This window comes from Erinaceus europaeus, chromosome 9 (genome assembly GCF_950295315.1).
Source record: "Erinaceus europaeus chromosome 9, mEriEur2.1, whole genome shotgun sequence".
Taxonomy (NCBI): Eukaryota; Metazoa; Chordata; class Mammalia; order Eulipotyphla; family Erinaceidae; genus Erinaceus; species Erinaceus europaeus.
In genome coordinates this window covers 47988534-48012911 of record NC_080170.1, presented here as the reverse complement: position 1 = coordinate 48012911, position 24378 = coordinate 47988534, and the positions used below count along the sequence as shown (strand labels likewise).

Sequence of the window (24378 nt, the reverse complement as noted above, 5' to 3'; positions counted from 1 at the left end):
CCCTCCTCTCTCCATTTCTTTCTGTCCTATCCAACAATGACGATATCAATAACAACAATAACTTCAACAACAATTAAAAACAAGGGCAACAAGGGAAAATAAACAAAATTTTTTTAAATGGGAGGTTACTATCGAATATAAAACATTAATCCCCCAATAAAGGGGGGAAATATATATATATATATATATATATATACATATATACACAGAGATACACAGACAGTTATAAAGTCAGCCCATACTGGTGACCTTGGAGAGGAGCTTGCTCAGCATTTTTCACTCCCACTCAAGTTCTTTCTTTTTCTCTCCCTCCCCCCTCCTCTCTCTCTCTCTCTCTCTCTTTCTTCTTCTTCTTCTTCTTCTTCTTCTATTTGCTTCTTTACTTTTTGAATCAATCAATCTCTCTCTCTCTCTCTCTCTCCTCTATTTGCTTATCTTTATTTTTTGGATAGAAACAGCCAGAAATGAAAGGTTAGGAAAAGAGACACCTGCAGTGGTCTGGGAGGTGATGCAGTGGATAAAGCACTGGAATCTCAAGCATGAGGTCCCAAGTTCAGTCCCCGCAGTCCATGTACCAGAGTGATGTTTGGTCCTTTCTCTCTCTCCTCCTATTTTTGTTATGAATAAACAAAATCTTTGAGAGAGAGAGAAAGAGAGAGAGAGAGAGAGGCCTGCAGCACTGCTTCACAAAGCTTTCTCCAGCAGGTGGGAAACGGGGGATCAAACCCCGGTCCTTGTGCATTGTAACATGTGCACTCAATCAGGTGTGCTACCATCCAGCCTCACCACTTATTTCTCATCCTTAGAGAAAACATCTGCCAGAGGAACTTGACACCTCTGACATCGTCTATCCCTTTCTATCACTGTCAGTTGCCACTTGGAAATTTCTCAGTGAATCTCACTCAAAATATGTGGAAAGCCTGACTCATTGTCTCCTGAGCACTTTTAGCTGTTAGTAGATGGATGACCATATACACATTCAGTTCTGAAGAACTAATTTCCTTGATCTCAGCCCCACAATCTTCATTCTTTTATTAGTAATACCACATTTTTCATTCATCATAATTTCTCCCAACCTAGATCAATTATGATCAATCATCCTGGATGTCTTAGCAATGCTTTCAACTTCCTGGTTTTGTGTCCTTCACACGTGAAATGTTAACTCTTGTCAGCTAAGTGCATATAGATTTGACCCTTTAATCGATCACTTCAGTCAACTAATTGGTATCTTTCTTAGCCACACCCCATTTCTTTCATCAGCAGTCAACAGGACCCTAGTCCAGGATCATACTGGAGGTCAATAAACAGTTAGACGCAGGCTACTGACAGCTGCTGGAGGAAGTCACACCACGAGGCAATGGTCACCTGCAAAACTCCACATTCTTCTAAAATCTCTTATTCTTCTACCCTTTCCTCTTCTCATCAAATGACTCTCCCTTCTATTTCTTAGCAGGAAAAAAGGGCCCTCAGACAGGAAGTCATCTGGCATCCTACCTTCTCACCCTGCACCCCTAACTGGTCAATGAAAAGCATCCCAAGCTGGCCTCTCTCCTGTCACAATGATCCAAAGACCTTGCCCTGCCAACTGCCAGTTTTTCTCTTTTACGCGCCCCATCTCCTTTTGCTTCCTTAAAGTTTCGGTTTTATAAATCTCCTGACCTTCCTTCTCCCACACAAGCAGGCAGCCACATTCGCTCTCTCGGAATTTCTATCTCTTGTCTACATTAATAACTTTTCCAGCAGCATTCAAATATTCCCTCCTACCCCTCATAAAAAAGTGTTTTTTTCTCAACTCTAAGTCCTAATAACTAGTTTTCATTTAGAGTTTACTGTGTGTAAGGATTGTGCAGGGAAAAAAATAATTGATAGCTATTTCTGGATAGCTCGCAGCAACCGTACAGAGTGGGTATTATAGACAGTTACTAAAATTTAAGTACAAAGAAGTTAACAGTTATACAAGCCCACAGACATCAGACTCCAGAGTCTATACTTTTTTTAATATTTATTTTATTTATTTATTCCCTTTTGTTGCCCTTGTTGTCTTATTGTTGTAGTTATTATTGTTGTTGTCGTCGTTGTTGGATAGGACAGAGAGAAATGGAGAGAGGAGGGGAGACAGAGAGGAGGAGAGAAAGACAGACACCTGCAGACCTGCTTCACCGCCTGTGAAGCGACTCCCCTGCAGGTGGGGAGCCGGGGTTCCAACCGGGATCCTTATGCCGGTCCTTGTGCTTTGCGCCACCTGCGCTACAGCCCGACTCCCCAGAGTCTATACTTTTAAGTTAAACTTAATGAAAGAAAAACTGAAAGAAGAGAAAGAGAGAAAAGAAGGAAGAATGGAAGAGAAGAAGGAAAGAAGGAAGACTGTATTTGCTACCTTCCATTTCTTGCCTATCATTTCAACCTTCCCACTGCACAATTCCAAAGAGACTGTCTTTTGCAGACGTTTCATTTGGCCTTTATTTTGGGCAATATTATAAATATAATAAATAAAAATATAAAATATAAATAGAATAACTTTTGCCTAAAACTAACACTTCTTTGGGTTTCCAAATAATACTCATTCTTGTTTCTCTTCCTATTTATCTGACCTTTTCTTTGCAGAATCCTTTGTCAACCTTCCTTTTTTTTTTTTTTACTACCTTTTAAATTTTGTTGTTCTCCATAGTTAAATCACATTTCACTCTTTTCTCAGTCTACATACTCTCCTAGAATGATCTCATTCATTCTAGTGGTTCCAGCTGTCATCTATGTACGTTTCAAGTGAACAGGACAGCTTAGCCACTTGGCAAGTTCACATTAGTACTGGTAGGTGGAAGTACCTTCAGACAGACAGGCCACCCAAATAGATCCACATGAGGAGACATGTACTTTGATAAATTCACTATCAAGCAACCTTTGACTCTCAAGAGTTGCAAACTTAAAACTTGACACTGTCTGATCATTTTAAATAACAGAAACTAGAATGCCAAAGTATGAGTCTGACTAAAGCAACCCCCCTCAATAAGGAAACTTGTTGGGCAGTACGCCAGCTTCCCCCTGCTTATCCCTGCGGTCTATTTACATAACCAGTTACCTAGGAACTGCCCTGCCTGAAGGGCATTGGTTTAATCCCCACTGGTTCACGATGTCTTTTTGCTCCGCCCCCCTCTTAGTCACCCTGATTTCCACCAGTCTCTTTTTGCTCCACCCTCTCTACGTCACATCCTGTTTCCACCCTACTTGGCGAGTACATATACAGCTGCTCTTCTGTTTTAACACACTTGGGATTGCCTTCCGGCTCTGAGAGTTCCAGAGTCTATCTCCTGTGACGCTAGCTCGGCACGAGTTCCTGATCCCTCTCCCATGCAGCAGCCTAGGTTGGCTCCAGATGAGTTCTCTCCAACCCAGCGAGCACTTGCTCGGGAAGAAGCACCCTCAGGCTATCCCGGCAGAAAGTGTATGTGGTTAACTATCCAAAAGTTATTGGGTGAGCATGTAACCAGAATAAGGAGAGTTAACAATATGATCCAAGAATGTAATGATATCATATTTATAAGGATAAACAGTTTACCACAGCAGTACTGCTGCTGATGGGTAGACTCAGTTATTCAAGTGTAGAATGAACATCCTAAAGCTAATAGGACCTGGCTGTACACTGCCTAAATCTGCTTCTGAGAGTCCTTACATAGCTGATCAGCCATACAATTCTGACACTGTTTTAGACAGGCTAACATACATGAAGCTTACTATCAAGACCTATTAACCTGGAGGGTTCACAAAGTTAATTTTGCAAATTTTACCCCTCCCTTGTATGCTTTCACATTTTAACCTCCAAAAGGCAATCCTACTTCCCATTTTCCATATTCTCAGAACCAAATCTAGACCACTGGACTTTCTTAATAGGTCAGAAAACTCTACTCTAAATGCAAGTCTCTTTAGCAACATTCCCCTCCCAAAAAAATAAAATAAAACTGCTACAAAACCTCAGATTTCACTGCTTTCCAGGACTGCTGTGTATCAATTCACACAAGAGAGAGATTTCAAGTGAAAACCTGATCATATCTCTCCACGCTTCTAATCATTCCAGGCTCCTGGTGACTTTCAGAATGAAATCCAAACACTCAAATATTTTGATGAAACTGCTTTTATCCAAGCAGCTTCCTCCAGTTTCAGATCAGATCACACGTCTTCCCAAAGAATGTCTGCTCACCATTTTTTTTTCAAATTGGCATCAGTCACTATTCTTTCCACTATGAGATACCTCCTGATACGTTTTATTGTCATTTCTCTCTCCTTCTGACTAGTTTCTTGTAAACTAGACCTTGTTTTAATATAATCAAGAGCACCTCACTTCATCTTTGACAGGAATAAGAAATTAACAACTGGTTGACAGAAAAAAATAAACTATTGTTGAGTTAGAATTTTTTTTAATTTCTTGCTAGGTTCCCAAAAGAATGACTACACAATGGGTATTAGAACAGCACTGCATCTGAACTGCCTACTATTGTCCTTTGTCACTGTATTAAGAATCAACTGATCAAATATGCAATTTTTCTATTTAACTCTTTAGTCTTGCTGTATTATTGTCAACTATCCTCCTTGATAACCAGCTTCCTCCAGCATCTATTCAATATTTATACATAAATGTAAGTCATCCAGTAAAAGGAACATAATCTGTTCTACAGTATGTTCAGAAGACTTTCACAGACACTGCTTCTTCTTCTTCTAGCGTTTGCCCTTCTTTTGTAGCCAGTCAACAGCATCAGGTTGAGCCTGATGTAAAGTTTCAAGACCTCCTTTGAATCTGGAGAGGTGGCAGTCGTTGACTGTGGGTCGTACTTAACCATTACAACATTTTGTACTGAAGTACAAAAACTTAGCATCATTACAATTCACACTTGACATAACAAAAGTCTATCATATGAGACGGGAGAAAAATAAGCAGACTTGAGTTGTGGGAAGATGGGACCTTTATTTTTGGATATGTTGAACTTTAAGATATTTTTTGGTACACAAGTGGACAAATTTAGAAAGGAATTAAAGGGATACCAATTGAATGAGAAGAAGTAAAACTATCACTATTTGCAGATGATATGATAGTATACATAGAAAAACATAAAAGAATCCAGCAAGTAAAGTGTCAAGGTACAAAATTAACATACAAAAAGTAGTTAGTGGTGTTCCTTTATGCAAACACTAAGTCAAAAGAAGAAGAAATCCAAAAATCAGTCCCATTAACTATGACAGCAAAAACAATAAAAAATTCCTAGGAATAAACCAAAGTGAAGGACTTCCATACTGAAAATTGTGAGTCATAATTCAAAGAACCAGAAAAAGACACAAAGGGGATCCCGGCGGTGGCGCAGTGGGTTAAGCACACATGGCACAAAGCGCAAGGACCGGCGTAAGGATCCCAGTTTGAGCCCCGGGTTCCCTATCTGCAGGGGGGTCGCTTCAAAAGCAGTGAAGTAGGTCTGCAGGTGTCTTTCTCTCCCCCTCTCTATCTTTCCCTCCTCTCTCCACTTCTCTCTGTCCTATCCAAGAAATAAGGACATCAAAAACAACAACAATAATAACTACAACAATAAAACAAGGGCAACAAAAGGGAATAAATAAATTTTTTAAAAAGATACAAAGAAGTGGAAATATATACCATGTTCATATATTGGAAGAATTAGCATCATCAAAATGAATATTCTACCCAGCATCATATACAAATGTAATGCAATGCCAATCAAGGACCCACCATTTTTTTTAATTATCTTAATTTACTGGACAGTGACAGACAGAAGTCAAGAGGGTAGGAGGATACAGAAAGAGAGATAGTCACCTGCAGCCCTACTTCACCACTCACAAAGTTTTCCCCCTGCATGTGGGGACCAAGGGCTTCAACTTGGGTCCTTGCACACTACAGTGTGTGCATTCAACTCAGTGTGCCACCACCTGGAACCCCCTCAATTTTTTTAAGAGCATAGAACAAAAGCTAGAAAAGTTTATCTGGAACCATAAAATATCTAGAATTGCCAAAACAATCTTGAGGGGGAAAAAAAAACAGAACTGGAGGCATCACTCCCAGGTGCCTAGTATTGGAACAAAAATAGACACAAGTAACCAGTGGAATAGAATTGAGAGTCCAGAAATTAGTCCTCACACCCAACTGGCATCTAATTCTTGACAAGGGAGTCAAAAATTTAAATGGATAAAGAAGAAGCTCTTCAACAAAAGGTGTTGGGAAAATTGGGTTGAACTGTGCAGAAGAATGATACTGAACCACTACATTTCACCATACACAAAAGTAAACTCCAAATGGATCAAGGACTTAGATGTTAGACCAGAAACTATCAAATATTTAAAGAAAAATATTGGCAGAACTCTTTTCCATCTAAATTTTATAAGCATCTTCAATTATACAAATCCAACTGCAAGAAAGATCAAAACAAAAATAAACTAATGGAACTATATCAAATTAAAAAGCTGCATAGCCCAAAGAAGACAGATCCAAAAAACCTGATTCTGGTTGTGTTCAACAAATGACATTCAATGCTTAAACAACTGGGAGAAACTTTAAGGTTGGCAGAAAGGACTACAAATGTTGAATAAAGGCAAGAGAAGGGTTTACTTAATAATGGTCCTTCTGGGGGGTTGGGCGGTAGCACAGTGGGTTAAGCGTATGTGGCGCGAAGCACAAGGACGGGCCGAAGGATCCCGGTTCAAGCCCCCCAGCTCCACACCTGCAGGGGAGTCGCTTCACAGGTGATGAGGCAGGTCTGCAGGTGTCTATTTTTCTCTCCTTCTCAATGTGTTCCCCTCCCTTCTCCATTTCTCTCTGTCCTACCCAACAGTGATGACATCAATAACAATGATAATAATGACCACAACAATGGTAAAACAACCAGGGTAACAAAAAAAAGGGGGTGGGAAATGGCCTCCAGGAGCAGTGGATTCATGGTGTAGGCACTGAGCCCTGGCAATAACCCTGGAGGCAAAATTTAAAAATAATAATAATAATAATAGTAATGGTCCTTCTGGTCAATATCACACCACCTCATCATCTGGGGCCCTACCTAGGAAATCCTTGGATTCCTACACAAATATGATGGGTTTACACCTCTAATGGATCCTTCTCTGCACCACCACTGGGCACTTCTATCAGGAATGTCATCACAAGCCCTCTTGTGGGCCCTCTCAAGACCTTGCCCTCACCATAGAGCAGCTTTGGTAAGGACTGCCCCAGTCTCTGGAGTTCATAGCTGTGTCCATGAAGCTATGAGCTCAGACCAATAGGGGTTTAAAGGTTACACAGGCTCTGGTGCTAGATATATATATATGTTCTGGATCAGGTTGACAGAGGTAAATTATTAATTTTATTCATAGAATTTTTTCAAGAATGGGAGCTACTACTCTCTGCCCTAATCCAAATTTCTAGCCCTTTTCTCTACTCTGACATTTTCACAGACAGTATTTTTATCCAACTTCATGTTAGCTATCAAACTCAAACAAAAACTACCATAGTCGTGGACCCCTAGAAACATGTCTAAAATGCACTTCCTAACTTCCTTCCACCCTAATATCCCTAATTTCATCTGCTCTGTTTCTACTTTTTAGTTCCTGTTCATTAACCATTTTGTCTCACTTCATATCTTGCCACCTTGCAAACGCTATCATGATTCCATCCTGACTTCTCTGGACAGTTGACCTCACCAATGTGTCATGGAACCTCATCTCTCCAGAGGTCTACCCCACTAAGGAAAGATAGAAACAAGCTTGGAGGTTAAGATTAGCCTGTCAACACCCATCTCCAGCAGAAAAGCTATTACAGAAGCCAGAACTACCTTCTACACCCCAACAACAATTTTGATCCATACTCCCAGTGGGGGTGAAGTGATAGGAGGAAGAGGATAAGAGAGCTCTGAACGGGAGTCAAGCAGTAGCGCAGTGGGTTAAGAGCAGGTGGTGCAAAACACAACAACTGGCCTAAGGATCCTGGTTCAAGCCCCCAGCTCCCCACCTGCAGGGGAGTCACTTCACAAGTGGTGAAGTAGGTCTGGTGTCTGTCTTTCTCTCCCTCTCTCACCCTCCTCTCTCCATTTCTCTCTGTCCTATCCAACAACAATGGCATCAATAACAACAACAATAATAACTACAACAATAAAAAAACAAGGGCAACAAAAGGGAATAAATTTTTTTTTTTTAAAGAGAGAGAGCTCTGAACTCCAGCTTCATCAGGACCTGAACAGAGAGGAGGAAATGCAAAGGGACATTTGAATGTAGTAAGAGGGTTATATGTGGGTTGGCCGGGAAGAAAAGATGGGACCTAGAAGAAAAGGGGCAATTGTGTACAGATGTAGAAAGACAGTTGTAAAGATGACTGTTAATCCATGTCTACAACCTTAGAACTGCTGGGGCTTGCAATGGAGGGATTTGGGACTCAGAACTCTGGTGATGGGAATGGTATGGAATTACACCCCTGTTAACATGTAATTTTGTAAATCAACATTAAATCACTAATAAAATAAAAAAGAAAGAAAAAGTTAGTGGAAACTTAATTAACCAATTATTCAAAAATAGTTTACAGCTATTTCACAAATTAATTTTAATTTTTTAGGACATTTTGAGAATTCCTTGATCTAATATGACTAGTTTTTACCTAAGGAAATAAGAAATAGAAAAGTTGAAACAGGGATCGGGTGGTGGCCCACCTGGTTCAGTGCATATGTTACAATGCACAAGGACCCAGGTTCAAGAACCCAGTCCTCACCTGCAGGGGGAAAACTTTGCGAATGAAAGCAGTGTACCAGGTGTCTGTCTCTCTCCATCGCTATCTCCTTACACCTCTCGACTTCTGGCTGTTTCTATCCAATAAATAAAGATAATTAAATTTTTTTCTAAGTTAAAATACTGGGACCAAGATCAGAGTTGGCAAGTAAAATGTCTGTAACCTGAAACTTTCTACTCCCAGTCCAACATCCTTTTGGATCCACATCTTCTCAGGATGTTCTTAAATACCCCTAACTTATTAATTCTATCTAGTTACAACCCTTTCTTACTCTTGTATGTCCTACTTTCAAAGCCATATTGGTCTTTAAGAAAATGAATAAAATTGTGGTCCGGGAGGTGGTACAGTGGATATAGCACTGGACTCTCAAGCATGAAGTCCTGAGTTCAGTCCCCAGCAGCATATGTAGCAGAGTGATGTCTGGTTCTTTCTCTCTCTCCTCTTATCTTTCTCAGTAATAAATAATGTCTTTTTTAAAGAATGGATAAAATTATTCCAATTTTTAAGAAAAATTAACAATCAGTATATGTTTTTCAAGAAATCAATGTTGAATATCTCATGTTTTTTATTGCATTAAGTTAATAAAATATTACTATCACAAACATTGACATAGAAAAATTGGCATAGATGCTTTGTTTAGGATTCAATTAAGGTTTTAAAAATGGGTTTTAAAAAAATCTATTTAAATTGTATTTCTGTTTATAAACTTTGGGGTGAATAACTGGGGGGGGAGGGGAAGCTGCATAGCAAAGGAAATCACCAGCCAAACAAAGAGGCTCCTTACAGAATGGGAGAAGCGCTTTACGGCATACGCCATACATTAGGCAAAAGACTATAACCAAATTATAGAAGGGGCTCAGCAACATAAATGACAAATGACTCCATCCAAAAATAGGGATAGGATATGAACAGAATATTCACCAAAGAAGAGGGCCAAAAAGCCAACAATACTTACCTTTTATTCTATCCTGAACATTAACATTATGTAACGTGGAGCTTACTTTCTGAGTACATACACTTTAAAAAGGAGGTCTTGGTAATAAACTACCAATGTCCTTCCTAATCTTATAGACAGACTAACTAAAGTCTGGTACGATGAAATGATTTGCTTAAGTTATAAGAGTAAGGAAGAGAACACAAATTTGTCCCAACTTGAGAACAATACCTTATATTCCCATTTTGCAAAGCACTGGCTGGACCATTTACCAACTAGCTTGAATTGCAGCTTCATAAATAAAGCAACCATTCCAGTAGCTGGACGCACTATAATGCTAAAGATTTCCAAATTCTTCCTTTCCTGTTCTCTTCTGAATTCTCTCCAAACAGGCTTACTGGTGTTAAGTCACTTCACTTCATGCGCTGAATTAGGGATGCGTTCCACATTGCTAAACTCATTAGTCAATTCTAGATCTATCTCTTAACTAACCAGTTGATGCTGCTCCCAGAATCCCCGGAAATCCATTTGGATCCCTGTCCTCTGACATCGCCCACAAGATGGCATGACTACAGCAGCCCCCACCCCCACCCCGCCCGAAACCCATGATGTGACCTGACACGACCTGAAGAACCTGATTCACAGACTCCAAGGACAGAACTTTCTTACTGCCTTTCTCTCGCCCATCCCTGTCTGCCCTTCTTGCCTCTGCTTCACCTGTCACATTTTGGCGGTTCCAGCTCACTCTCTACAGAAAAGCAAAGTTCCGGTGGCTGTCCTTCCCCACCCAGACAGACGTGAAGCATTTCATCCCCTGGCATTTCTTCCACTGGTCGTTGACACTGGACTGACGCTTCTATCGAATTTGCTGGTGGACCTTTGGACACTCCCTTTACGCTGCTGGGCTTCTCAAGGACTGACTGCAGCAGTCCATGGACTTTGCAGCCAGCTGTCTTGGGACTCTACAGCGCAGAATAGCCCCTTCGCCTGGCAGGCCACAAGCTCCTTCGCTTGGCAAGAAATGCCCCCTTGCCTGCTAGGCCCTACCTCCAGAGGCAGGAAATGCCCCTTCACCCACAAGGCCTCCCCTTGGCATCACACTGGCTCTTGATGCTCTCCTACTACTTGTCCCTCCATGTTTTGTGCCAGTTCTTTTGAAAACGCATACACGATATCATTCAGGATTCTGCCCAAAAGGTTTCTGTCCACCCCTACACTGCTATTCCCCTGACAGAAATGGAGTCTTTTACAGACATTGACCCATTTAACTATGGCCATTAGGTAAATAATAAGAGGGCGATGTCAGGAAATTGTGAGGATGTGGTTGAGCTTGGCAGGGCTTAAACCTGAGGAGTGTGTCAATCCTGTTAGTGTCTCTCTACTGAGAGGTTGAGCAAGGAGGGACAGTAGTAACCCCAAAGGTTTGCCTTGTCCTATCAGACTCCCTACCTCACAAAGCACCCCACATTCCTGATACTATGGCCATTAGATAAAAAGAAAGGGGGAGGTTTGGGGAAATTGTGCAGATGTGGTTGAACATTGGCAGGGCCCACAAACCACCATATTTCCATGCAAGTATTATTATTTACATACCAATCTTCTGCTTTGTCTTAGAAATGACTAAAGGTCTCCCCACCACATTATCCCCTCAGGGTATTGCTAATTCCTGCCAGTTAAAACCATCACAACAGTTGCTAAGGACACTTCCACCATCCCAGCAAGCCTTTTGCCTCTCTCCCTTTCCTAGCCATTTCCATTTCTGACGTGCCACTTCCGGTATTATCCCATAAAACCCACTTCTGTTCCTGGTTTCGCTCTCTTTTCTCTCCCATGTCCCAACCTGGAGAAGGGATAACCTGCTGTGCTCACACCCAACTCTGAGGCCCCACATCAATAAAGAATTGTATTACCATGTTGCCACGAGTCCCTGGATCCTCTCTCCCGCCTGCAACACCAGCCCTGCCCTAAGGGAGTTGGGTGGTAGCTCAGCGGGTGAAGAGCACGTGGCGCAAAGTGCAAGGACCGGCGTAAGAATCCCGGTTCGAGCCCCCAGCTCCCCACCTGCAGGGGAGTCACTTCACAGGCCATGAAGCAGGTCTGCAGGTGTCTATCTTTCTCTCCCCCTCTCTGTCTTCCCCTCCTCTCTCCATTTCTCTCTGTCCTATCCAACAACGACATCAATAACAACAATAACAAGAATAAAAAAGGGCAAAAAAGGGGAAAATAAATAAATAAAATTTTAAAAAGGCTTCTAAATGACCTAGACTACCACCCCACAAAACTCTGATCTCACATATCCAACTGCCTTCTTAATTTGTCACTTGTGTATCAAAATTCATCTCAAACGTTAACATATCCAAAAATAAAGGTCCTATCTTTCCACAACTCCTCAAACCTGATAATTTTTTCCATCTCATCTATGATGTACTTATTCATGTCAAATCCTAAAATTCTGTTTTGTCATCTGTGTTTTGCTCCCACTTTACATCACTGAGTCTTATAGGTTTTATCTTCAAAATATACACAGAACCCAGTTACTTCTCAAAAATTACATAGGGCCCCACTTCACCCAAGATATTCTACTCTCATCTGCTGAAGGATGCATCGTTTGTCTAATCTCCCTGCTTCTGCTCTTACTCCACTTGAGACCATTCCCCAACAGCAATAAGAATGTCTATGTGGGGAGCCGTGCAGTAGTGCAGCGGGTTAAGCGCATATGGTGCGAAGCACAAGGACCAGCATAAGGATCCTGGTTCCAGCCCCCAGCTCCCCACCTGCAGGGGAGTCGCTTCACAGATGGTGAAGCAGGTCTGCAAGTGTCTTTCTCTCCCCCTCTCTGTCTTCCCCTCCTCTCTCCATTCCTCTCTGTCCCATCCAACCAATAATGACAACAATAATAATTACTACAACAAGGGCAACAAAAGGGAATAAATAAATAAATATAATAAAAAATAATTAAAAAGCAAAGAATGTCTATGTGGATATATGTCAGACCATGCCACTGCTCTGCTCAAAACCTAAAATCATTTCCATCTCACTTAGAGAAAAACCAAAGTCACAGCAACCTAAGAATCCTCTCATGATCTGGCCCCTAATAGTTCCTGGTTCTCAGCTAACTTCTCTCCAATGTTCACTGTTATCCAATCACAATGTCTGTGCAGTCTTCCCTGAACATGCTGGGAAACTTTTCCCATTTAGCCTTTTCATTTATTACTCCTTTGTCTGCAAAATACTTTGTTCTGATATCCTCACAGCTCCTCTCATTCAACTCACTGTTCAAGGGGCATTTGGGGTGGGGTGGGCAGGGGTTAGGGTGGAGGATACTACCCTGCACATCATATTTAAAATAATACTCTCAACTGTTGGTATTCTTCGTGTTGCTTTGGTCCCCTTCCCCCTACCTCTGAGAGAAATGGTTTGGTCCTTGCTAGTTTCACACCCCTGTTTCTCCCCGCCCCCATGCTAAGGACATGCAGAGTCCCAGCAGCAGCAGCGGATAAAGAATGATAGGGAAGCACATGGTGTGGTGATTTGCCCGCTCATGAATAAAGATTAAACTGCAGCTTCTCAGCCCGGCCGTGTGTCCCTGAGTCTCTGTTCACCACTGCGAAGCTAGCCCGGCCTGCTAGAGCCCCCCGAATTTTAACAACACTCAACTACTTCAAATGTCCCAGATCTTTCTTTCTGCTCCCAGAGATAAATAACCCTGCAGGCAAAAAAAAAAAAACATGGATGAAAATAATACACAAAATACCTTGTTGAGCGCACATGCTACAGTGTGCAAGGACCCAGGTTCGAGCTTCTGGTCCCCACCTGCAGGGGGAAAGCTTCACAAGTGGTGAAGCAGGGCTGTAGGTGTCTCTCTGTCTCTCTCCTCTGTCACCCCTTTCCCTCTTCATTTCTAGCTGTCTCTATCTAATAAATAAAGATTAAAAATAAATAATAAAAAATATATATGTGAAAAAAATAATACACAAGTATTGGGGCTGGGTGGTGGTGCACCTGGTGAAGGGTCCATGTTACAATGCACAAGGACCCAGGTTCGAGCCCCCAGTCCCCACTTGCAAGGGGTAAGCTTCACAAGTGGTGAAACAGGGCTGCAAGTGTCTCTCTTCCTTTCTATTTCCTCCTTCCCTCTTGATTTCTGACTGTCTCTATTCAATAAATAAAGATAATAATTTTAAAAATTAAAAAACAAACAAAAGCACAACTATCAAACTGTTGGATTAATAAACTTCTGCTGGGAACCAAACAGGTTTCATTTTCCTTTACCCACACAACAGCAAAACCACAAACAAGGAAAGCCCCACAAAGAATCAGATTTGGATCTCAAACATCTCTCCACAGCACAGAACAAAAGCTCAGCTTTCAGGTGGCAATGACACTGGAAGAGGCCCTCACCAAAGGTAAAAAAGCTGGTCTGTGTGACAACAAGCCATCATTGAGAAGAAATTTATAAGAAACAGAACTTGAATCAAATGAGCAGGAGGCAGACTAAACCTAAATCCTAGCACCCCAATCCTATTGCAATTTTGTGTCTACAACTTTACAACAAGAAACAGAGATAAAAGCTATAAACATAGTGGAAATTGCAGTGGCAGTCTTCCTGAAGAGAATGGCAGCTTGCCAATAGCAACCCTGGGTAGATGCAGCCATATTGAAATTCAGTTTCCACAGTAACAGACCCTAGGGGCATAGCTAGGGAGAAACAGTGCAGTTACCATGCACAGCTGTCAGAGTATATGTTTCTGCCAACCTCTGCAACCTCAAACTTTTGGCAACTATCCAGATTGGCTCAATTTTGGTGCTAAAGCCTCAGTCAGGCACTTGTCACAAATCCTTCATCACAGTCCAGGTCTGTTCAAACACAGACCCCTGGTCCTGGTCCTCATGGAGCATCAAGTATAATGGAAAGACAGAAAAAAGCATCCACTCAGACCAAGATAGCAGCCTAAAGAAAAACTCCAAGTCAACAGATACGTATCCTTCTAAAAGACTTCAAGCTATGGTCCTAGAGATAAGTACTGGAACAAAAAGTCCAATGGAAGGAAACGTCAACAGAGTCCAAGAAAGCATGGAAGAAGTAGCAGCAAAAATCAGAGAGATAAAGAACACAGTAACTGGGAAGATGACTAGAGGACTCTGAAACCCAATTCCATCAGGAGCCAGAGAGAAAAGAGAAAAAAGAAGAATTTCCCCAACTTGAAGGAGATCCAAAAAATTCTAATATGTCATGATCATCATAATAAGAAATCTAAACTTGAGCTCATAAAGGTACATAATAATTAAAATGTCAAGGATCAAAGATAAAGAGAGAATTTTTTAAATTGTTTTCTTTTTTTTCCCCTCCATGGTTATTGCTGGAGCTCAGTGCCTCCACTACAAATCCACTGCTCCTGGAGGCTATTTTTTCCCTTTTGTTGCCCTTGTTGTTTATCGTTGTTGCTGTTATTGGATAGAACAGAGAGAAATTGAGAGAGGAGGGGAAGACAGAGAGGGAGAGAGAAAGACAGACACCTGCAGACCTGCTTTACCACTTGTGAAGCGACCCCCCTGCAGGTGGGGACCCAGGAGCTCGAACTGGGATCCTTATGCTGGTCCTTGTGCTGAGTCATGTGCACTTAACTCCTTGTGCTATAGCCTGGGGCCCCCAAAAGAAAGAATTTTAAAAGCACTAGAAAAGGCAAAGCACCACCTATAATGGCACTCCTATAGGACTATCAGTTGATTTCTCAACACAGAAACTCTAAAGACTAGAAAAAATTGCAGGGAATATTTAAGTTTTTAAGTACTCTATCTAGCAGGAGTGCACTAACACTAAACTAACCTAAAAGAAATGTTAATGGGAATTACATAAAAGAAAACTACTAATAAAGAAGACATACAGAAATAAATCAAGAAAATAAGCAGGGCACTGGGTAGTAACACACACAGTTGAACAAATATGGTACCATGCACAAGGACCCAGATTCAAGACCCCACTCCCCACTTGCACTGGGAGAAGCTTTGAGTGGTGAAGCATGTTTGCAAATATCTCTCTTTCTCTCTCCCTCTTTATCTTCCCTTCACCTCTCAATTTCTATTAAGTAATAAAATAAAAAGAAAAAATAGCCACCAGAAGCAGTGGATTCATAGTGCAGGCAATGAGCCCCAGCAATAACCCTGGTAGCAATAAAAAAGGGAGAGAGAAAGGAAGAGAGAGAGAGAGAGAAAGGCAGAAAGAGAAGGGGAGAATAAGCAAAGTCAAGTTAGAGTCCAAGACTTGGGACTTAAATTGCAAATTTGAGGATACCATAGAGGATTGGGAGGAGTGAGTTATAAGGGTGGAGAGAGTCCAACAGACTGTGGTCAAGGCATACTGGTCCTTTGGTAGTGGTTGAGATGTAGTAGTACATTTTTGAAGAGGTGAGACATGGTACTTCTAAAATATTTGTAGTCTTATAAACCAAGGTTATGTCAAAAACAAATAAAGTTATTACAAAGTGCAAAATAAAAGAAAGAAATTGAAAGAGAAATGAGGGGAAATAAAATGACAGAAAGAGAACTTTGAGATTCTACTAGAAGAAATAAAGAAACTTGGCTAGTGCATCTGCTTTACGTATACCACTAGATTCTTTTCTCTTTTATTTTTATTTTATTAGTGACTTAATAATGATTGACAAGATTGTGGGATAAGAGGGATATAATTCCATACTACTCCCACCACCAGAGTTCCATATCCCATCCCCTCCATTGAAAGGTTCCCTACTCTTCATCCCTCTGGGAATATGGACCAAAGATCTTTATGAAGTACAGGTGGAAGGTCTGGCTTCTATAGTTATTTCTCCACTGAACATGGGCATTGACAGGTTGATCCATACCCCCAGCCTCTTTCTACCTTTCCCTAGATATCATTGGGTTCTAACCCCATGCTCCATCCACATTCCCTGGAAGAAGATGTGGTTTCTTTCCCTCAGTTCCTCTCTTTTTGTCTCTGTCTCTCTCTTTGTAGCTGAAAAAGTTGGCTCACAGCAGTGAAGTTCCACTGACAACAACAACCAAAAAAAAAAGGGAGCTGGGCGGTGGCGCAGTGGGTTAAGCACACCTGGCACAAAGCAGAAGGACTGACGTAAGGATCCCAGTTCGAGCCCCTGGCTCCACACCTGCAGGGGGTTCCCTTCACAGGCAGTGATACAGGTCTGCAGGTATCTTTCTCTCCCCCTCTCTGTCTTCCTGTCCTCTCTCGATTTCTCTCTGTCCTATCCAACAACAAAGACAACAATAACAACAACAATGATGATAAACAACAAGGGCAACAAAAGGGGGGAAAAATTAAAAAAAAAAAAAAGGACAAACATGGAAGTGGAATTTGAACAGGCATTGGTACACAGCAAGGCTAATTTGGGAAATTACAAAAGAAAACTAAAAATACTAAGTATCATCATGGAGGTTGGGAAGGGGTGTCTGTCTGATCAGAATAAATTCTATAGCAATTTGAAAATGATTGAGGTATTAATCTTAAAATGAATTTTATGGAAGAGAGGAAGGTGGATAAATCAAGTAAAGTATAAGACAAAATTAAACTTTTAGTGGAAAAAATGTAGCATATCTAAATGTTAATTTATAATGATGGACACTTGAAGCCTATATGTTGTAAATTTATTGCTTCAGTTTAAGCTTTTTAATAATTTTATTTAAAGAATAATAGAAATTTTTTTTTTTTTAGAATAATAGAAATTTTAAACAAAATAACACAGTGCTAATGAGGACGGGAAGAAGTTCATAAGGGCTAAATGGAAGGTAAAATTATACAGTTGCCTTGGAAAAACTTTGTCACTTCCTCAAACAATTAAAGAGAGTACCTAGAGCCAGCAATTCATCTTGTAGGCACATACCCAAGAGAAATGTTTATAGCAGCATCATTCACAGTGGTCAAGTGTAAACAACCCCAATAACATCCTGAATTAATGGGTACAAAAAATGTTGCATATCCATATAATGGAATATTATTTGGACATAAAGGGGGATGAAATGCTGCTACAAGCTACAATGTGATCAATTTTGCTAAAGTGAAAGAAAATATATAAAAATAAAACCACACTATGGATCAACCCATCAATGCCCATGTCCAGCAGAGAAGCAATTACAGAAGCCAGACCCTCCACTTTCTATACCCCATAAAGATCTATAGGTCTATACTCCCAGAGGGATGAAGAATAGGGAATCTAGGGGGCCTGGCTGTAGCGCACCAGCTTAAGTGCACATAGTACAAAGCGCAAGGACCAGCGCAAGGAACCCATTTCGAGCCCCCAGCTCCCCACCTGCAGGGAGGTCGTTTCACAAGCAGCGAAGCAGGTCTGCAAGTGTCTTTCTCTTCTCCTCTCTGTCTTCCCCTCCCCTCTCAACTTCTCTCTGTCCTATCTAAAGAGAAAGAAAGGAAGGAAGGAAGAGAATGAAAGGAAAGAAAGATTCAAAAAAAAAAAAAATAGCTACAGGAGCCATGGATTTGTAGTGCAGGCACTAAGCCCCAGCAATAACCCTGAAGGCAAAGAAAAGAAAAGAAAAAAAAAAAAAAATAGGGAATCTTCCAATGGAGAGGATGGAATATGGAACTCTGGTGGTGGGAATTGTATGATATTGTACCCCTCTTATCCCACAATCTTGTCAGTCATTATTAAATAATTAATAAAAAGTGACCACACATGAAATAAGTCCATTTACACATAAGTCCAGAAGAGGAACACACACACACACACACACACACACACACACACATACTTATATGTTGCTTAGGTATGAAAGAAGCTGAGAGGGAGATAAGGAACTTCTAACTGAAAGGTCTGAGGATTCTCTTTTAGGTGGCAAGTGTTGTTTTTATTTTTATTTTTTTATTTTTGATGCAGATGAGATGCAGAGAGAGAAAGACACAGAGAGGAACACCAGAGCACTGCACAGCTCTGGCTTATTGTGGTGTGGGAGATTGAACCTGCGACTTGGAGCCTCAGGCATTAGAGTCTCTTTGCATAGCCATTATGCTATCTACCCCCCCACAAGTGTTTTAGAATTGACTGTAGCAACGGTGGCATTTATATGTGACGATCCTGAAAAGTGGAACACTAAAATGCGTGATTAAATTAATTAATTGTATGGTGAGGGGATTATTTCTCAACAAAGTTGTTTAAAAATGAACACATTAGGGTAACAAAAGGGAATAAATAAATAAAATAAATATTAAAAAATAAATAAATAAACATATTAATGACTACAGAGAGCTCTGTAGCAGAACATAGGAGTTGAACACATGAGGTTAAGATTTGATCCCTGGAATTGCTGTATGTCAAAATTCAGAGATGCTCTTGCCTTCTCTCATATGAACACACAAATTTTACATGAAATGTAGTTATGGAGTGAAAGTTAGCACTAAAAGGTTGGTAAGACTCTCACAGTCTAAGAGGACCATGGACACTGGTGCTTCCTCCAACTATAGGTGTGGTCCTCCTGCAGGATCTATTCCAAATGGTTATCAACTTGTTAGGCAACCTGTTGGGTATTCTTATTTCTTCCTATCTATGTCTTCCATGGGTTTTGATTCTTACTCCCACCCTCTACGAATACATAACTTGTCCCAAACACAGAGACCCAAAGCAAGTACAAGCACAGGCTTAAAAGTTTTATCTAGGGAGCCCGGCGGTAGCGCAGCACAAAGTGCAAGGACCCGAGTAAGGATCCGGGTTCGAACCCTTGGCTCCCCACCTGTAGGGGAGTCGCTTCACAGGCGGTGAAGCAGGTCTGCAAGTGTCTGTCTTTCTCTCCCCCTCTCTGTCTTCCCCTCCTCTCTCCATTTCTCTCTGTCCTATCTAACAACGACAGCATCAACAACAACAATAAATACAACAACAATGAAAAAGAAGGGCAACAAAAACGGAAAATAAATATTTTTTTAAAAATCATAAAAAAAAAGTTTTGTCTAATACCCTAAGCTATGATGCAGCTCTTATCCATTATTCCATCTAGCTAAAAGTAACAGCAGATGTCTAAGAATTTTAAAAAGCTGTAAGTATTCAAGATTATTAATAAACAATTATCATATTAAATCCCAAATCTCATTTATTTCCAAGACAGTTTCATCGGCCCCTGTATCTGGGACTCTGAGAAACAATTACATGTGAAACAGAGAGTCCTACACTGTCACAATTAAATGTGATCTTAGACATATTCAAATCCAATTCTGTCATGTTATAGCTGAGGAAACAGATTCAAAATGTTAAAGTGACGTTCCTAAAGTCACTCTGTAAAACAAGTAATCTCTCATCAAGATCCTGATCATCAAATCATATACAAGGCAAACAAAAACTATTAATGACTATACACACATACTCACACAGAGAAAATGTCACACAAAAACAATACAGTAATTTACTAGAGTGAGTCAGTAAACTAAATTAAAATCTGTTAGTATATGGCAACTTCTAGTTCTCTCTTTATTATCAGACACGTTTAAATAGTCCAAAGGTGGGGGGGTCGGGCGGTAGCACAGCGGGTTAAGCACACATGGCGCAAAGTGCAAGGAATGGCTTAAGGATCCCAGTTGGAGACCCTGGCTCCCCACTTACAGGGTAGTTGCCTCACAGTTGTTGAAGCAGATCTGCAGGTGTCTATCTTTCTCTCCCTCTCTCTGTCTTCCTCTCCTTTCTCGATTTCTCTCTGTCCTATCCAACGACATCAATAACAACAATAATAACCACAACAATGATTAAAAAAAAAAAAAAGACAAGGGCAATAAACGGGGAAAAAAGGGCCTCCAGGAGCAATGGATTCGTGGTGCAGGCACCAAGCCCCAGCAATAACCCTGGAGGAAAAAATAAAATAAAATAAAAATAAATAAAATAAAATAAAATAGTCCAAAGGTGAACATTTGCCCCTTTCTACCTTGGATCACAATGGGAATAGAATTAATAATTTGGCTGAAATATATGTACAATTTAATTTAGGGGACCACTTTAAATCAAACTCTTTCACATATTATTGAATTTTAAAAAGCTCTAATTTGTTAGGCATCTGTTATTGGCATGCCAACGTCCCCCCACCCCTCACCCCCACCACTGTGAAACAGGATTGCTAAACCATAGAAAAATCAACTACAGCTAACTTTCCCATTTGGTACCAATTGGAAAGGCGGCACATCACAATACAATTTACTCCCAGAAGTTGTCATATCACATCAAAATATCATGATGATTCAGTTTCCATTAATGACTTGAGGCTGTTTTGGGCTCTGCCTGCAGCAGCTTCATTTCACAAGCACTTTGGAGAGAAAAGCAAACTGGTGTTAATTAAAGAAAATAAACTTTATTTTTCACCAACTTCAGATTCATCCCTATAGATGAAGCACAAGTCTTCCTATAAAGAAATCCAAAACAAAGATTTTTTTCAACTGCACCACAACTGGCATCTGGACATTTAATAAGTTTAAACAATGTAGCACATGAGGTATCCTACTAAGACAGTGAGCACAGCAAGGGTCACTCAATTCTTTAAAGATAAAAAAAAAAAAATTCATGTTTCACCAAGATAGAAATTACTAATGGACATGTATCCCAGGAGATTAATGGGCTTGGATATTTCTCTCATCATATAACCAAAAATAAAAAAAAAAATTGTAAATCCCATAAAGTTCTATTTCCCTTTAAATGTCTCCCAAATACATTTTTAACGGGGGGGGGGGGGGGGGGTAGGTAGTATAATAGCTATGCAAAGAGACTCTTATGCCTGAAGCTCCAAGGTCCCAGGTTCAATCCCCGCCCCCACCACCACCATAAACCAGAGCTAAATAGTGCTCTGATTAAATATATATATATATTAAAAAATTAAAAAATAAGCCAAACACATTTTTAACAGCTGAAACCTGCTACAGTTAATATCTAGCAGTAATCTGAACTCATATAAGTTGGCTAAACACACAAAAAAGTGGAGATTCTCAACATCAAAATGAGTGGCTCCACTATGAAGAGGTTGTGTACCTTAAGGTCTTCTAGTGAAGAGGGAATTTCAAAGCTGAAAAAAAAAAATGGTGGGGGAGGATCTTTAAAAACCACTGCTTCATTCCTTCCACTGGGTTGCAACTTTAACAAAACTAGGATAGAAAAAAGACAGCCCCAGAGCTGCCCTCACCCCCAGCTAAGTTCAGTGACGGCAATGAGGAGCCTCCTCCAACTAAGGTGCCACTTTAAAGAGAAACTGGAAAAAAAGTAAGTAAGATCATATTACAATAAAGTAGCTGAAACCTCATGATTGGGGGGGGGGGAGGTGGGGATATTGGAGAGAACTACTATTACTAAGCATCACAATTGCAAATTCCAGCGTTTCCGCAGGACGAGACAGTATAGAATGTTTATAACTGCATGTGAATCTAGTTAATGATGGCCTGGTGCAAGGATGGATAGACTCCGCGACAATTGAATCGCTTCGCTTTGATTTGCTTTCTTCTCTCCAATTGTACCAATAGTAATTACTTACAAACTTCCGGGTGTCTCGCAGAACAGAAGCCCCCTCCCTTCTGTGAGTACCCTGAGTGTGCACTCAACCAGGATGGTAGCTCTTAAGGAACCGCTGCTGCTGCATATCCCTATCCAAATCTGCCTCTGAATTAAGCATTCCTGGACTCTAAAATGAAAAAGCCAATGACCTCTGGTTTTGCGGTCACTGTTCCAGGCTTTCTGGTGGTTTTGCTTTTGTTAACTCCACATTTCCAGGTCTGGAGACCCCAGGTCTCCAACAGCCCTCCACTCCCCCTCGCTGAAACCTGAAAAGAAATAGAGCAAATCCAGACGCTGAGATTCTTTGTTACAACGGTGTCCCGCTCCGCAGAGAAAGCGGTTCTGAAATTCCTGACACCGATTCCGAGCATACACAAAAATAAATACATAAAATTTAAAATGAGTGTGAGTGAGCAGGAGATACAGGACACTCAGAACTCCGGCTTTCCTTACCTGGATCATGGAACGGCACCAAGGCAAAGTTGAAAAGTGGTCTCTTGGGTCTTTTCAAGGACGTCTCCAGAATCTTGGACGCGCCTTCGATAACCTGCACCAAGTCGTCGTACATGGAGCCGGTGACATCGAACACGAAAGCAAGGGTGGAGGCGCCTTCGGGGATGTCCTCCGCCCCCGGGGGTGCCGGGGATGCCTGGGCCCGGGCCGAGTGGAGGAGCGAGCACAGCAGCAGGGCTGCGAGGGCTACGGCCCCAGCGCCCATCGTCCCGCCGGATAGGGGTCGCGGTGACCAGCTGCGGGCCCCGCGCGAAGTCGCTGGGGAGTCTCGGGGGTACGCGGGGCAGTGGCGCCCAGCAGTCGGAGCAAAGTGAACGGCGGCCCCGGAGCCCCGCGGGGCCGGGCGGCGAGCAGCCGGTGCACAGAACAGGGAGCGCACGGCCCATGCCCCGGGGCGCCCTCCAGCCCGGATCCCCGCGCTGCACCCCGGCCAGAGAAGGGGGCGCGGCCTCGCCTCCTGATTGGCCACCGCCTCGCCCGTCCCGAGCCCCGCCTCTTGGGCGCCTGATCTGCGCGCGGCTCCGGGTCTCCCGTTCCACCGTGGGGGGTGGCGGGGTGGAGGGCGAGCAGGGGGAGCCCAAGTCCCTGCAGCCGCCCTGCGGCACCCCCGCAGCTCCTCCTCCCCAGGTGGGCGCCGGGCCCCTGGACGTGAGAGCACGCTAGTGATAGAAGGGCACCTTTCTCTACTGCAGCCCGGCGGCTCAGACCCCCTCTGCACCCCGCGGCGCCAGCCCGGCCGGGTGGGGGCGCTGGAGACTGAGAAAGGCTGGGGGATAGGGGGCGCTGGCCAGCGAGGTGCAACAGGAGTGGGAAGGGGTCGTGGAAATGACCTGAATGGGAATGAGTAGGCAGGAAAGACGATAGAGGGATGAAGCTGGATGGAAACCATCAGATAGGATGAGCTGGAGAAAAGAGAGGGTAGGTGACAGTGAAAACAGAAAGGGGAAGAAAGGAGGAAGGGAAAGAGGAGGGAGATGGAATGAAGCGGCTGCAGGAGACAGAGGATATTAAAAAGGATATATCTTGACAGCCTGGGAAATGACACAACTGGTAACGTACAGGACTTGCATGCCTGAAGCTCCCAGAATCTGAGGGGTGCTCTGGCCTCTCCCTTTCTTTTTCTCTCTTCCTCCCTCTACTTCACGTGAAATAAAATAAAATCTTAAGAAAACTGAGAGATATCATTATCAAAACTCATGTTTGCAGAACCCTTTTAAGCCTCCTCTTAGCCTGGCCAGGCAGAATGACCACCTGCACTTCACATTTCCTCCCTTAGACAAACCTGTATCAAGTCTCATGCCAAGATCAAAAAAAAAGTGTTTCCCTCCAAGACGTTTTCTTGCCCATAAAGTAAGGAAACCTCGCCCTGGAAACCATTACAAAGTTTTTTTTTTTCCGTGTTATAATTACTATATAGTACTTGGTAATGCTAATCACTGAGATAAGATGAACAAAGAAAGTTGACCCTAAGTTAAGGGTTCTTTGTTTCTTTTCATAAAGACGTATTTCCTTCCTGGAAAGGGAGAAGGCTGACTCTTGGCATTAGAGAAGGCAGACAGGCATCTCCCTGGGTTTTGGAATGTAAGCTAGACCACCCACCCATTCAACACCCAGGCAGCCTGGTCACCCTGAGTCTTGAGAATCTGCAACCGGCTCCT

General features: G+C 42.0%; 1 protein-coding gene across 2 annotated transcripts in view; it reads right to left on the bottom strand.

The window, feature by feature from the left end:
- Positions 1 to 23842, bottom strand: part of HMCN1 (hemicentin 1) — a 453341-nt gene extending 429499 nt beyond the window's left edge. The window contains exon 1 of one of the 2 annotated variants that reach the window (XM_060197833.1): positions 22661 to 23842. In XM_060197833.1, coding sequence (XP_060053816.1) covers positions 22661 to 23609 — 949 coding nt within the window. In that variant the 5' untranslated portion in view covers positions 23610 to 23842. The remainder of the gene's footprint in view (positions 1 to 22660) is intronic. The other variant, XM_060197834.1, reaches the window with a different exon arrangement.
- Between the last annotated feature and the right edge of the window lie 536 nt (positions 23843 to 24378).